This window comes from Salvelinus namaycush, chromosome 20 (genome assembly GCF_016432855.1).
Source record: "Salvelinus namaycush isolate Seneca chromosome 20, SaNama_1.0, whole genome shotgun sequence".
Lineage (NCBI taxonomy): Eukaryota > Metazoa > Chordata > Actinopteri > Salmoniformes > Salmonidae > Salvelinus > Salvelinus namaycush.
Window position 1 is genome coordinate 7,007,268 of NC_052326.1, and position 14,399 is coordinate 7,021,666.

General features: G+C 42.9%; 1 protein-coding gene across 1 annotated transcript in view; it reads right to left on the minus strand.

The window, feature by feature from the left end:
* Nucleotides 1–14,399, minus strand: part of LOC120065565 (kinesin heavy chain-like) — a 126,586-nt gene that overhangs the window by 66,167 nt on the left and 46,020 nt on the right. Inside the window, exons 4-6 of the mRNA XM_039016629.1 lie at nt 6,180–6,284; nt 2,659–2,707; nt 695–750 (exon numbers count right to left, since the gene is read on the minus strand). Coding sequence (XP_038872557.1) covers nt 695–750; nt 2,659–2,707; nt 6,180–6,284 — 210 coding nt within the window. The remainder of the gene's footprint in view (nt 1–694; nt 751–2,658; nt 2,708–6,179; nt 6,285–14,399) is intronic.

The following is a 14,399-nucleotide window of genomic DNA, read 5'->3' on the forward strand; positions in this document are numbered from 1 at the left end:
AGCCATAGACTGTTCCCTCTGCTTCCGCACGGCAAGCGGTACCAGAGAAACAAGTCTGACACCAAGAGGCTCCTGAATAGCTTCTATCCCCAAGCCATAAGACTGCTAAATGACCCTTTTTTTACACTGACTATGTACACTCACAGGACTCTACACACGCACTCAGACTGACACTCCAACACACACACACACACACACACACAAACACACACATTCATACTGACTCTACGCACACGCACACACAATCTTCGTATACTCTGCTGCTACTCCGTTTATCATATTGCCTGATGCCGGTCACCTTACCCCTATACAAACTACCCCTACCACTCCAGTATCCCTGCACATTATGCATATGGTATTGGCACTGACCCTGTACTGTACAGTATATAGATGACTTACTTTCTCGTGTTCTTCTTATTTATATTTCTCGTGTGTTTTTGTTTTCCTTATTTTATTGTACTACGAATATTGATTTTTGCATTGTTGGGAAAGAGCTTGCAAGAAAGGCATTTCAGTGTACTTGTGCATTTGACAATAAAACTAGACATTTGAACATTTGAATGAGTTGGAATTGTTTCCTGACGTAATAATGGTATCACTATGAAGATGACACTTCATGTAGAGCCCATCACAGATGAGACCCACAATTTACAGATGGCCAGTTAGTTAACATCCCATCAGCAGTCTGACTCACCTTCACATATGGAACCCTGTTCTTGTCCTCATGCACTGCTAGATTGGTTTTAGTGACTGGGAGAGACGGGTGCAGAAGAAGAGAGATGGCGTTATTACCCTACAAGTACAATCACCAGAACTGGACAGGAACAACTGTTACTTACGGCATTTTCACACATAGTTCTGAGCTACAGGTCGATTCAGAGTTTGATTATTTGTTACATTGTATTTTTTTTCTTCTTTTGGTCCGGTGGATTTCACATTGCCAAATGTCAACACGAATTAATAGGTCAAAACAAAACGATGTGTTCATGGAAGTCATTTGTTTATTGGAGAAAAACGCGCACGTTAAATCCATCTGTGAGAAGCATATGCGTGAGAAGCTTGTGTCTCCCAAACGTCATATTACTTTGGTCTTCCAACAACATGCAATAGCCGCTCTAACTGCGACTTGAATAGGCTATATTCAGTAGCCTACATGCCCGGTATAGCCAGTGTTCCCTAATCTGCATCGGATGCGCTCATAAATGTACTGCTACTGAGAGATATCAAGTTATGGTACTGTGTGCTCGCAGTCACACAACCAATAATACTACTGGCCTCTGGTTATTTTCCTGCGTTTGGTCCCGACTGCATTCTCACCTGCGGTGAACCACACCACAGTACAAATGGAATCAACCGAGACCACCCCTTTTTGAGCGAACCCCGTTGTGTTGTTGAGTGTGCTCCAGAGTGCCGATAGTTCGGTTTGTTCGGGCTGGTGTGAACACTAAGGGGGGGAAATGCGCAGGTTCAGAAAAACCGCACCAAACCAATTTGGTGTGAAAGCCCTCTAAGTTTAGAGACTTTACTTTCATATTTGCCCAAAAGGCCCAAAACAGTCAAATCAAATCAAAACGCATTTGGAGTGCATTTCAGAGACACTTTACAAACACAGACACAACAGTTGCTTTATGTTTCAACTTTGTGTTTTTGATGGGGAGATCATATCCAATCAGATCAGATTTACATCAAGGCCGTGTATACTCTCAGAGGTGTGTGTGTGTAATCTTTTTTGTGTGACTGGAGTGTTTCTAGGCCTGACAAACCTGTTGCTGCTCTGACTCAAGCCCTCCTCAGGCCCTGACTTACGATTTCATTTCAACTGGAAACGAGCGGTAAAACAGACGCTCTCCTCCTGGACAGGACAGAAGAGCGACTAGGGCCATGTACGTTGTTACATTATGTCTCAGGTTTGTGCGAGAGATCATATCCAATCAGAGCAGATTTATGACAAGGCTGTGGATACTCTCAGAGGTGTGTGTGTGTGTGTGTGTGTGTTGTTCTCTCTTTCCATCAGTGTTGTTTGTCTGCTTTCTCCCTTATTACCTCCTGTCCTTCCTTAGTGATTCACTGTTCTCTTGCTCTCTCTCTCTCCCTTCCTCTGCCCCCCCCCCCCCCCCCCACCTCTCTCTCCAGAATGCAGAATGCAGCCTTATAGGCTGCTGTGATATTTCCTGCATCCCAAATGTCACCCTATTCCCTTCATAGTACACTATACAGTCAATAGGGTTCCATTTTGTATTTTATTTATTGCCTTTATATCACCAGGTACGTTTTTGAGAATAAATTAGTTTCCTCTGGCTGGTGTGATTTACTCAGATAGACATCTACCGTCTACTTACAGGGAGTCTAGCCACAGCCCCTCTAGAACCTCGCATATACTATCATAAGGGTATCATTTTGCTGTTGCACATACAAACAAAATACTCAATTGAAGTGGAAATGACAAGTCACATTGAAAACCGCAGTGTGTATGTGTGTGTGTGTGTGTGTGTGTGTGTGTGTGTGTGTGTGTGTGTGTGTGTGTGTGTGTGTGTGTGTGTGTGTGTGTGTGTGTGTGTGTGTGTGTGTGTGTGTGTGTGTGTGTGTGTGTGTGTGTGTGTGTGCGTGCGTGTGTGTGCGTGCGTGCGTGTGTGATTTTAGTGCTGTGAATACACTTACCATCCAGAAGATCTCTGATTTTGTCCATGTAAATTTCAAAATAGGACACCTGGTGAAGAGAGAAGAGAGCATATTGAGAGAAATGAATCTTCGAGGGGACAGGGGACTGATTATACTAATATGTCAAATATGTTCAAGTGGTCTTCTTGGCTCACGGGCATTCTGCTAGGTCTAGTCTCTTGTGAGCACAGAGATTTGGTTCTGCATGCCGAGTATGCCAGGTATTAGTTGTGAGATATCACAAGATAGTTGTGATTTAGGCAAATGTACAAATATGACAAGATACTAACGATTTATTCATATCCTGTGTCTATGCATGTCATAATTCCAGAGGCTATGAGCACAGACATCATACACAGTTCATGGTGAGGTGATGCAGTAGACTGGTTTGGTCCAGATGTTTATGCTTTAAGTAGATATTGAGGTCTGGGATGTTTTATTGCACATTATGCACCATTCATATTCATCAACAGTAACCCCAGTGATTATAAAGCTCTATATCTATGATGGATTCAGACACACAGTTTTTAGTTATGGTGAGATGGCGCAATAGCCTGGTCCAGTGATCTGCATGCTATGGCAGGACAATTATAGCCAGAATAGTTGTCTAAACCACATCTTTACCAGACTACTGGTGCGGACACATTCACATTTACAGCGATTACAGAGGGTCATGGTGGATTCTGACATCACACTCATTCATGGCGAGCTGGTGCAGTAGCCTGGCCCAGTGATCTGTATGCTACGGCAGGATAATAATATCCAGAATAGCCGCAAACACAGTAACTCCAGTGATTGTAGTGGGCTATAGCTATGATTGATTCAGACAATACACAGTAGTTCTCAGTTACGGTAAGCTGGTGCAGTAGTCTGGTCCAGATCTATGTTTATTGCTCGACAAAATAGCCAGAAGAGCGTAGCGACATAGTAGAGACACATTCACAGTGTCTACAGTTATTCCAGAGGGCCACTGTGGATTGAGGCATCACACTCTCAATTATGGTGAGTTAGACGGTGCCATACAGTGGAGGCTGCTGAGGGGAGGACAGCTCATAATAATGCCTGGAATGTCGTAAATGGAATGGTATCAAACGTGGTTTCCATGTGGTTGATACCATTCCATTGACTCCATTCCTCAGAAGCATCCACTGGTTCTCTAGTGTGGTCGGGTCCCAGATGTGCTTTAGCTAACTCCTCTGAACTATTGGAGCATGAGAATAATAACCATAGGAGTTGTCTGGAGCACATCAACTCATAGAAAAAAAGTGCTATCTAGAACCTAAAAGGGTTCTTCGGCTGTCCATATCAGAGAACCCTCTGAAGAACCCTTTTTTGGTTCCAGGTAGAACCCTTCTGGAAACAAAAAGGGTTATCTTATGAACCCTTTCGGGAACCCTTTTTTAAAAATGAATGTGGAGATGTGGGACACCACCATGGCTACTGGTACGGAACATGTTGTTACTACAGAGCAGAGGTTCATGATGGAAGACATCACACAGTTCTCAGTTATGGTGAGCTGGCGTGGTTGTCTAGTACAGAAGTCTGTTTTAGTTTATCCAACTCCTTGAGTCCCCAGACTATCGTGGTCCTGAGGGCCATGTTTAAGGGGTGTGCTCATCCCCAGTGCCACTATCTTGATTGTGAGGGGGTGGTTCTTATGGCAAGGATGACCTAGACGACTGACACATCCAAATAATGACCATAGGATTTTTCTAGAGCACATAGAGCAGTGGAGGCTCCTCAGCGCAGGAAGGGAAGGACCATCCTCCTCAATGAATTTCATAAAAATAAAAATAGTGAAACATTAAAAAAGCTATCCTTTTTAGATAAAACTATACTAAATATATTCATATGTCACCAAATGATTTATTAAAACACACTGTTTTGCAATGAAGGTCTACAGTAGCCTCAGCAGCACTCTGTAGGGTAACACCATGGTGTAGCCAGGGGACAACTAGCTTCTGTTCTCCTCTGGGTACATTGACTTCAACACAAAACCTAGGAGGCTCATGGTTCTCACCCCCTTCCATAGACTTCCATAGTAATTATGACAACTTCCGGAGGATGTCCTCCAATTTATCAGAGCTCTTGCAGCATGAACTGACATGTTGTCCACCCAATCAAAGGATCAGAGAATGAATCTAGTATTGAATGCATAATCTACAGCTAGCAAGCGCTGTAGTGCATAAAATGTGGTCAGTAGTTGACTCAAAGAGAGAGAAAGAAAATAGTTAAACAGTTTTGAACAAATACATTTCTTAAAAATGAAGGAGAAGCAAGAGAGAGAGTGAGAGAGAGAGCTATATTTAGTCATTTTACTTTCACTTTCACTTACTTAGCTAGCAAATGCAGATAGCTAGTTTAGCCAACTCAAACGCCCGGCTCAAACAGAGGGATGCTATGTTAGCTAGCTGGCTATGAATATGAAACCCTGGAACTCATTCAAGTCAAGGTAAGCTTTCGGTTTTACAAATGTATTGCCACCGCGTCCCGCCAGTGTAACTGCTAAATTGCTTACTGGCTGTACACTGTACTGCATGATTGTAGCGGATTTACTAGCGCGTTAGTTCTATTAGCTAGGTTGACTATGACGTTACTTTAGCTAAAGTGGTGACAACGATGTAGGCTGTGTGTAGCGGCTATGATATTGTTTGGATTGGAAAGGTTTTTTCACCTGGTCACATTCAGCTGATGTGTTGTGCATTGAAGTCCACAAGCGGAGGGAAAAGGTAAGAGGAGGATAGCGCGTAGATGTGAGAAGGAATACAACGTGGCTGCTATGAAAGTGAACTGTGTTTGCATGTGATTCATTCCACCGATTCTGTTGAAAACGTTTCTTAAACGGAAGCAAATGAAATGGGGATAAACATCATACCTGAATTGTCCAATAGAAACTGTCGTTTGCAACTGTTGGACTAATGATGTCTGTCACCTAATTTTTTTTTGTAGCAACCTCATGATGAGTATAGGTAAAATTTTTGTATCATGTAGTAGCCCAAATATATCCATGTTACATTGAACTGGGTGCATGGAATATGAATGATAGTTATCCAATATGCTGTAATAGAAGTAAGGTCAAAAAAGTCCTCCCTCATCTTAAACAGCACTGACCGACACTGACATAGAGATCTGGTACACCACCTTGCAACTGGTGCAGAAAATGTTGTCACTACAGACCAGAGGGTCATGGTGGAATACAGACATCACACTGTTCTCAGTATTGGTGAGATGGTGCAGTAGTCTGGTCCAGTAATCTGTATCCTATGGTGTGATACAAATAGGCAGAGGAATTGGCTAAAGGAAATTCAGATCTAGGACACCAAACAGTGTTTTTAGAGACATCATCAACTAGACAGATGTTGAGATAAAAGAGACGGCAAGATAAAATTGAAAGTGGCAGAGCGGTTTTCAAAGTGATGCCCAGAGGGGCAATGTGTGGTCCGGAGTCGGCTGCACTACCACTTGACCCAGACTATGGGACTATTGGTGCAGACAGACAGTGTTGTCAGCAAAGTACAGACCTTGATGTGGAACTCAAGGTTTTCATCCATTGCGAATATGTGATTGAAGATGTCCTCTGCAATTCTGGGGATGATCCCCATCCCATGAGGGTCATGCAGCTTGCCCTGAAAGAAGACAGAAGGGATGTGGGAAAAGAAGATGGGGAGTCAGAGAAGACGAGAGGAAGAATGGATAACAGAAAAACACTTGGGGGAGGTCACTTGGCAGAGGTTAAAGGAGAGTAAAAGACTAGGGGGAGTTGGAGAGGAGAGGGGGAGGAAAACAGTGTGAAAGGAAGAGGGGGAGAGAGAGAGAAGCGGAAAAGAAGGAGGAACAGGGGACAGGGACTTAACTTGGAGGAGAGTCCGATGATATTTAGAGGAGAGGAGATAAGACAGTAAATCATTTAAAGCAAGGGACTTCAACTACTGGAGTGTACAACGATTTATGCCAGTCAGTGTTTTTTTAACCACTCAACTAATCATCAATCCGTTGATTAGTTCTGATGGATTCTGGGTTCTGACTCCTAAAACTTGGAATAGGGTTAATTATCAGGTATCCTGTTGAAATATTAAGTGCTTAGGTTTAGAGAGTCTACACCAGAAGTGAATGGTTATCTGTAGGAGGAAGGTAAATGGTGGGTGCAATGAAGCTTGGAATGTACCGAGTGTAGTGGAAACGATCACATGTGGCATGCACTGATAAGGGGAGAGAGCCATGGATTAGTGGTGAAGGGGGTCGAAGTCAGGTCACGTTAAGGGAGAAGGAACAGTTTATTGCCCGTATCACTTAGTTTCCTGCCTAGCAATAAAGATGCAATTTTTAGCGAGAAGGAGGAGACTCCAACCAAATTGGGGTATGTATACCACCACTGGTGGAACCATATTTTTGTCGGTTCAGCTGTTCGACCCTTTGGGATGAATAAACTTGGTTTAAGCTTGCATTGTGTCCGTCGAGTTCTTACTCTGATAATTAGAAATTGTCGCTGCGAGCAGGGTTCACCATGATTTATAGTCAAACCAGAGAGTCCAGACCAGTGGAGCAGGAGCTGGCAACAAACAAGGTAGACATAGTTCCTACACCTGTTTCCACAAATTTTCACATCTTGGGGAGATGAGAATGGTAGGCTAAACAATTATAGGATACGGACATAGAAAGCCTTAGTTTATTCAGTAGGCCCATTGAGTAATGACCAGCGTAAATATATGGTTGTAGGGTAGGTTCCTTTAATGATAGGTCCCGAGTGGAGGTTTTCCTCTGCAAGATCCAGGCGGATATAAGGTGTAGGGTGAGTTCCTTAAAGGACAGGTCCCAAGTGGAGGTTTTCCTCTGTGAGATCCATCAGTGACATTACAGTATAGGGTAGGTTCCGTATAGGATAGGTCCCTAGTGGGGGTAATCACCTGTGAGATCTGTAAGAGGGACGAAAGTCCCAGCTGCAGTGACAGTGAGGTAGTAAAGTGTATGTGGATAATGAGAAGAAGGTTGCCTATACATTCTGAAGGTAAGCCACATGCATGGTTAAAAGGACAACAATAAGATATTCGAACACTGAGTTACGTGTATTAGCAGTAGCAAGAAGGAGAATAGTCAGTTTATGCCCTATGGGGAGCATGACAGATTATGTGGAAATAGGAAGACAAGTGTGAATCATTTTGGTAATGTGTATTATCAACAACAGTGATATGAGGCGCAACACTGGAATCAGACATTAGGTCATCCGTATTCTCCAGTAATACATTTGCAGACGCTATAGTATAGATTCTAATACAAAGTATTAAGTGCTGTGACCAATTAATAGGCACACATGCCCTAACTATTCCACGGGGAGGAGTAGCGCTACGTTGGGAAATAGTTAATAGAAGGTGTGAGAGAGACGGGAGAGAAGGAATCGAAACACCCTGGACACCGTCCGGGGAATCCTCAGAATAATAACTGTTGAAATGGCGACCGGCGGACTCGAAGCTCCCGGTAAAGCGGGGCTACACGAAGAGAAGTTAAATGTGCTGAAAAGAAGCGCACAAGCATTCTACCAATTCGGCTTGAATATGGGAAAAAGTGAGCAAACTGGATAAAATTGGGCAGCATTTCCCTGCTGACGGAAAATTCTAATGAAATAAATTAGCAGGATGCTTTGAGAGTGGAAAATAACTCTGCTCACTTCGCAGACGTGCGAGGGGTTTAATACGGCCACAGGGAAAGCCACTAACTATAGTTTCAATGGGCAAGGTAAGACAGAGAAACATTGCGATAAAACATCAAAGCGTAGGGAGGTAGATCCCTGTTTTAGATGTGGGGCCGTTGGGCATTGGAAGAATGAGTGTAGAGTGGGAATGGAGCCTGCTGCATTCGGAGGAAATGCTGCCATGCAAGCGTTTGCCTCTTTTTCAAAAGAGCAGAAACAAATCCTCCTGAAAGTAGCTGTATAGGAAACTTTCACATAGAGGTGTATGGTTCGATCGATAGTGGGTCATAGATATTACAGTTTCTATGTGAAGGAAGACGTCCATGTCTTACACAACTTTCTAATAGATGCTAGGGATCAAATATCGCAGATTCTTTATGGTGAGAAATTGGCTAAATTTGCCAAAGGAAAATGTGTTTTGGGTTGAAGAATCTAGGGGAAATGCCAGGGGGATGGATTCTAAAGAGGTAACAAATGAAAATGATCTGGCCAAACACTCCTAGCAAACTCAGAAAACCTTGGGAGGTTTTTAATCTTGAGACATTTTATGTTGTTTTATTCTGAAATAGATTTACATTTTATGTTGTCTTATTCTGAAATAGATTTATAGAATGGACGAAAGGGTGGAGGGGTCGCGAGGAATTAGCATAGGGGTTACCAAACCTAAAATTAACTTTTAAAAAGAGATTTGTGAATCGTTAGACTCTGTGGCGAGAAAATATTGCCGTGTCTAAGGGTATTACATGCTAAATAAATGATGGGGTGGATTAAAACAAATGTTTAATGATTGGAGTAAGGCCAGTGGATTTACCATTATCATGTTGGTTTTTAATAATACTTTTGGATTGCTGATTAAGATGTAGCATAGTGAATGCTAACTAAATGTACACTTTCTTTTCCAGAGGAGGAGGTGGTTTCATTATCTCTCGTTGGAATGTTCCCCGAGACTGTGGTCTTGGGGAGAGCATTTAGTGGTTTTCGGCAGTTTTAAGTATGAAAGTATCTGGATTAGGCCATAAACGGAGTTCCCAGATAAGTAAGGCCTGTTCATGTGTGTGTTTTTGACCTAAGGTTTACCACACCTACACCAGCATGCACACACAACTCAGGTACGAATATTTGTTATTGGTGTTAATACTGTGGGATTTATTTTGTGGGGTATTTTCAATTTTGATTTAAATTGGGTATGCAGAAGGATGGAGATGTTTGAAATGTTTTAAATGGTTGCTGAAGGACAGGGAAAGGAAAGAGAAAGGATATATTTAATGTGGTCGAATGCCCTATATCCTGACTTTATGGTGAGGCCTGATCAATCTCACTAGAAATGATCAAAACAGGTGGGATTTAATTATAAAATACATGAAAAACACCAGTCTGTATTATATTTTACCATTACTCTATGGGATACCATTATTTCCTTATGGAGTTATCAAGAGTTGTAATTCTAAGTTGATTGGTTATTCAAATGTGTTTATATTTGATTTAACATGTTGTTTTTGAATCACGATGTGAATTATGTGTTCGAAGGGGAAATTACTAGTTTCCTTGGGCCCTGGTCTTTGGGTAAATACACAAATGTATTTTGTTCAGTCTGCATATAAACTCAGCAAAAAAAGAAACGTCCTCTCACTATCAACTGCGTTTATTTTCAGCAAACTTAACATGTGTAAATATTTGTATGAACATAACAAGATTCAACAACTGAGGCATAAACTGAACAAGTTCCACAGACATGTGACTAACAGAAATGGAATAATGTGTCCCTGAACAAAGGGGGATCAAAATCAAAAGTAACAGTCAGAATCTGGTGTGGCCACCAACTGCATTAAGTACTGCAGTGCATCTCCTCCTCATGGACTGCACCAGATTTGCCCGTTCTTGCTGTGAGATGTTACCCCACACTTCCACCAAGGCACTTGCAAGTTCCCGGACATTTCTGGGGAGAATGGCCCTAGCCTTCACCCTCCGATCCAACAGGTCCCAGACGTGCTCAATGGGATTGAGATCCGGGCTCTTCGCTGGCCACGGCAGAACACTGACATTCCTGTCTTGCAGGAAATCATGCACAGAACGAGCAGTATGGCTGGTGGCATTGTCATGCTGGAGGGTCATGTCAGGATGAGCCTGCAGGAAGGGTACCAAATGAGGGAGGAGGATGTCTTCCCTGTAACGCACAGTGTTGAGATTGCCTGCAATGACAATAAGCTCAGTCCGATGATGCTGTGACACACCGCCCCAGACCATGACGGACCCTCCTTTTCCAAATCGATCCCGCTCCAGAGTACAGGCCTTGGTGTAACGCTCATTCCTTCGTCGATAAACGTGAATCCGACCATCACCCCTCATGCCTCCTTGCAGCATGCCATAGGCATGTTCATGCAGATGAGCAGGGACCCTGGGCATCTTTCTTTTGGTGTTTTTCAGAGTCAGTAGAAAGGCCTCTTTAGTGTCCTAAGTTTTCATAACTGTGACCTTAATTACCACCCGTCTGCAAGCTGTTAGTGTCTTAACGACCGTCCCACAGGTGCATGCTCATTCTTTTTTTATGGTTAATTGAACAAGCCTGGGAAACAGTGTTTAAACACTTTACAATGAAGATCTGTGTAGTTATTTGGATTTTTACAAATTATCTTTGAAAGACAGGATCCTGAAAAAGTGACGTTTATATTTTTTCTGAGTTTAGAAGGGAAAATATATGTTAATAACGGTTGCCAGTTACTCCAAGTGGATTATGATATGTGTATTGCTGATTTCATTCTCGTCTTTGTTTCGATTCAAATTTCACCAGATTGGGTCTGCTGGATTGTTGGGATTCCCCCATGGGTTAGAACTGTTGTTCTGGTCTGTCCTCTCTTGAGGTTATCATGGAAGGTGATGTCAGATGGTGTCTTAATGCATGGTAGTAATAATTTGACCGCGAACAGTGTGTGTGAACTTCAAAACCCTCCCTAACCGGCTGAAGAAAGAGTGACAAAGGCACTCATTCCAAGTCATTAACCTGGGTACGGGTGGCAGGAGTGCGCCATGATTCCTGAGACATCGTATGTCGAGTGAGCATGGAGAGAGATAACATTCAAACTTCTCTCATGTTGCTGGTGTACTGGTGGGAGAAAAGGATCAGACAGAATGGTGGTAGCGGCTCAGGTGAGAGACTCGTGTACGTGGGGAAAAACAGATTACTTTATATTGAAATCGGGACATTATCAAGGGCCATCAAATGTGACAGGCAAGCATTACATATCTGACGTTGGGAAGGAGGAAGTGCCGGGAGGAGGGGGTGTGGAAGGTCTACACTGCGAACAATTTAGACTAAGAATGAATTGAGATACCGATCTTTCATTACCATGCCACTCGCGACAGGAAAACAGGGTCAAATGGGGGTTGTAATGAGAAGAGTTATTACCGGCAATAAAAGTTCCCGTTTATAAATGTACATTCTAACCGCGATGATGTGTGCCAGGTTGAGAAGCTCGAATTCGAGTGATAGACTCAAAGTAAAGCACTAAGGACTGTCATTCTAAATTTGGGTTAGATGATTTATAAAATGTTTTAGTTATGATTCGGATACAGCGAGAGAGAGGTGCTCTCAAACTGTGAGGGCCAGGTGCACGACTCGAATTTATTGGGTTCTAGGGAGTTTTTTATCTTAAAGTGTCCTCCGACAAGGAGGTTATTAGAGAACTCACTGGATGACAGCTTGGGTCAACCATTACGTTTTTGTTTTTGTTTTACCATGTCATCAGAATCTTTATGTTAAATCGCATCAATACATATACCGTACCGTATCATCCAGATTGCTGGATGAAACGGTACAATTAATTACATACAAGGCTCATAGTCTGTGTCTTGCGTTAACACCCAAGGATGAAAATGAAGGAGACGGCATGGAGACAAGCAATGGTTACTTTAGTTGCATTGTTGGGATATCATTTTATGAGGACTCATGTCACATGGCTTAGTAGCTGGTAACTGGGAGACGGATGGGAGTACCGGGGGCTGTTATTTACATGTCACAAATTAGTAATCTGGCCATAAGGGGAGAGTGTCACGCCCTGACCGTAGAGATCCTTTTTATGTCTCTATTTTGGTTGGTCAGGGCGTGAGTTTGGGTGGGCATTCTATGTCTGGTGTTCTATGTTGTCCTTGTTTTGTATTTCTGTGTGTTTGGCCTGGTATGGTTCTCAATCAGAGGCAGCTGTCTATCGTTGTCTCTGATTGAGAATCATACTTAGGTAGCCTGTTGTCCCACCTGTGTTTGTGGGTGGTTGTTTTCTGTTTAGTATATGTCACCTTGCAGAACTGTTCGTTTATCGTTTTTGTTGTTTTGTTCCAGTATTCGTATTCATTAAAAGGAATTATGAATACTTACCACGCTGAACCTTGGTCTTCTCCTTCTCCTCTATACGACGAGCGTTACAGAGAGTCTATGTTGTCAGGAAATGACCCGTGCATTACAGTATGTATATTCCCAGGTGAAAGCTGCACATGAGGAGCAGGAGATAACCGAGGGCACGGGCTGAATTCTGGAGATTGAGTGTACATCAAGATACAACAGGCGGGGGTGGTGGGACAGTGATCCTTACAGCACCTGCAATGGTAAAAATCGTCATGTCTCTCTTCGGTGGGTTCACAGTTCTCACGTGAAGTGAGGTCCAGCCGCATTTCGGGTGAGCTTGAAGACGCCATGACAGAAGGAGTGGAGCTAAAGAGAGAGAAAGACTAGATTCCACTGTAGACATGCAGATGGGTTGGGTCTGGGAGCTACTTTAGCTGCCATAGTTGTGTTGGGCTAGTTGCTTTATTGGTTAAAGCATCATATAGAAGGATAGATGTTGGGGTAATTGTACACTGGACATCATTCTGAAGGCATTGATGTGAAAGCATATACAGTGCTGAGTTACCTCAAGAGGATGTAGCATTGATTAGGGATACCCACTTGCCTATCGGGTGACGTGCCTATCAGGTGGCAATGGAGGAAGAAGGAGATGGGGAACAAAGTGAAAATAATATGGCTTGGGGGCACCTCTCAGAGCCGGTGGCCGGAAAGGGGACGATTGGGTGAAAGCATGAGGAGGTTCTCTAGGGCCTTCATTTTTGTGGAATCCAGCAGAAAAGTATCCTAAAGGCATAGAGTCAGGCGAACAGAGAGTGGGAAATGTCATGTTATCAGACTTTGGGTTTTCATGCATATATAATTATGCACAGCTTACCACTTAATACTGTTATGTTTTGTGTGTCTTGTTGCTTTTCAAGTCTGTGCTATCACTCTCTTAGGAACCAGAAGGAGAACGTTGAAATGGAAGAAGTCAACAGCTCAAGGCGGACATGTTATTATCAGTGTTCTACTAGAAATGGAAATAAGATTGTGTATGGTGTGATAACGGAACAGAGTCCATAAGTCTCTGAGTTTGTTAACCTCACTGTGAACGTTAATCATGTTCAGTTTTTGTTCATGTTTTATTATCATTGTTTGTCCATTTATAAGTCATTTCCAAGTTTATGTAATGTTGAACAGTATGGCGTTAAATGTTCAAAACGGGGGGACTGATGGATTCTGGGTTCTGACTCCTAAAACGTGGAATAGGGTTAATTGTCAGGTATCCTGTTGAAATATTGAGCGCTATGGTTTAGAGAGTCTACACCAGAAGTGAATGGTTATCTGTAGGAGGAAGGTATATAGTGGGTGCAATTAAGCTTGGAATGTACTGAGTGTAGGGGAAACGATCACATGTGGCAGGCACTGATGAGGGGAGAAGGGGGTCGAGGTCAGGTCACGTTAAGAGAGAAGGAACAGTTTATTGCCCGTATCACTTAGTTTCCTGCCTAGCAATAAAGATGCAATGTTTAGCGAGAAGGAGGAGACTCCACCCAAATTTGGGTATGTATACCACCACTGGTGGAACCGTGCTTTTGTCGGTTCAGCTGTTCGACCCTTTGGGATGAATAAACTTGGTTTAAGCTTTCATTGTGTCCGTCGAGTTCTTACTCTGATAATTAGAACCTAACAGTTCAATTAGGTGTGCTTTGCTGGGCTGGAACAAAATCGTGCAACCTG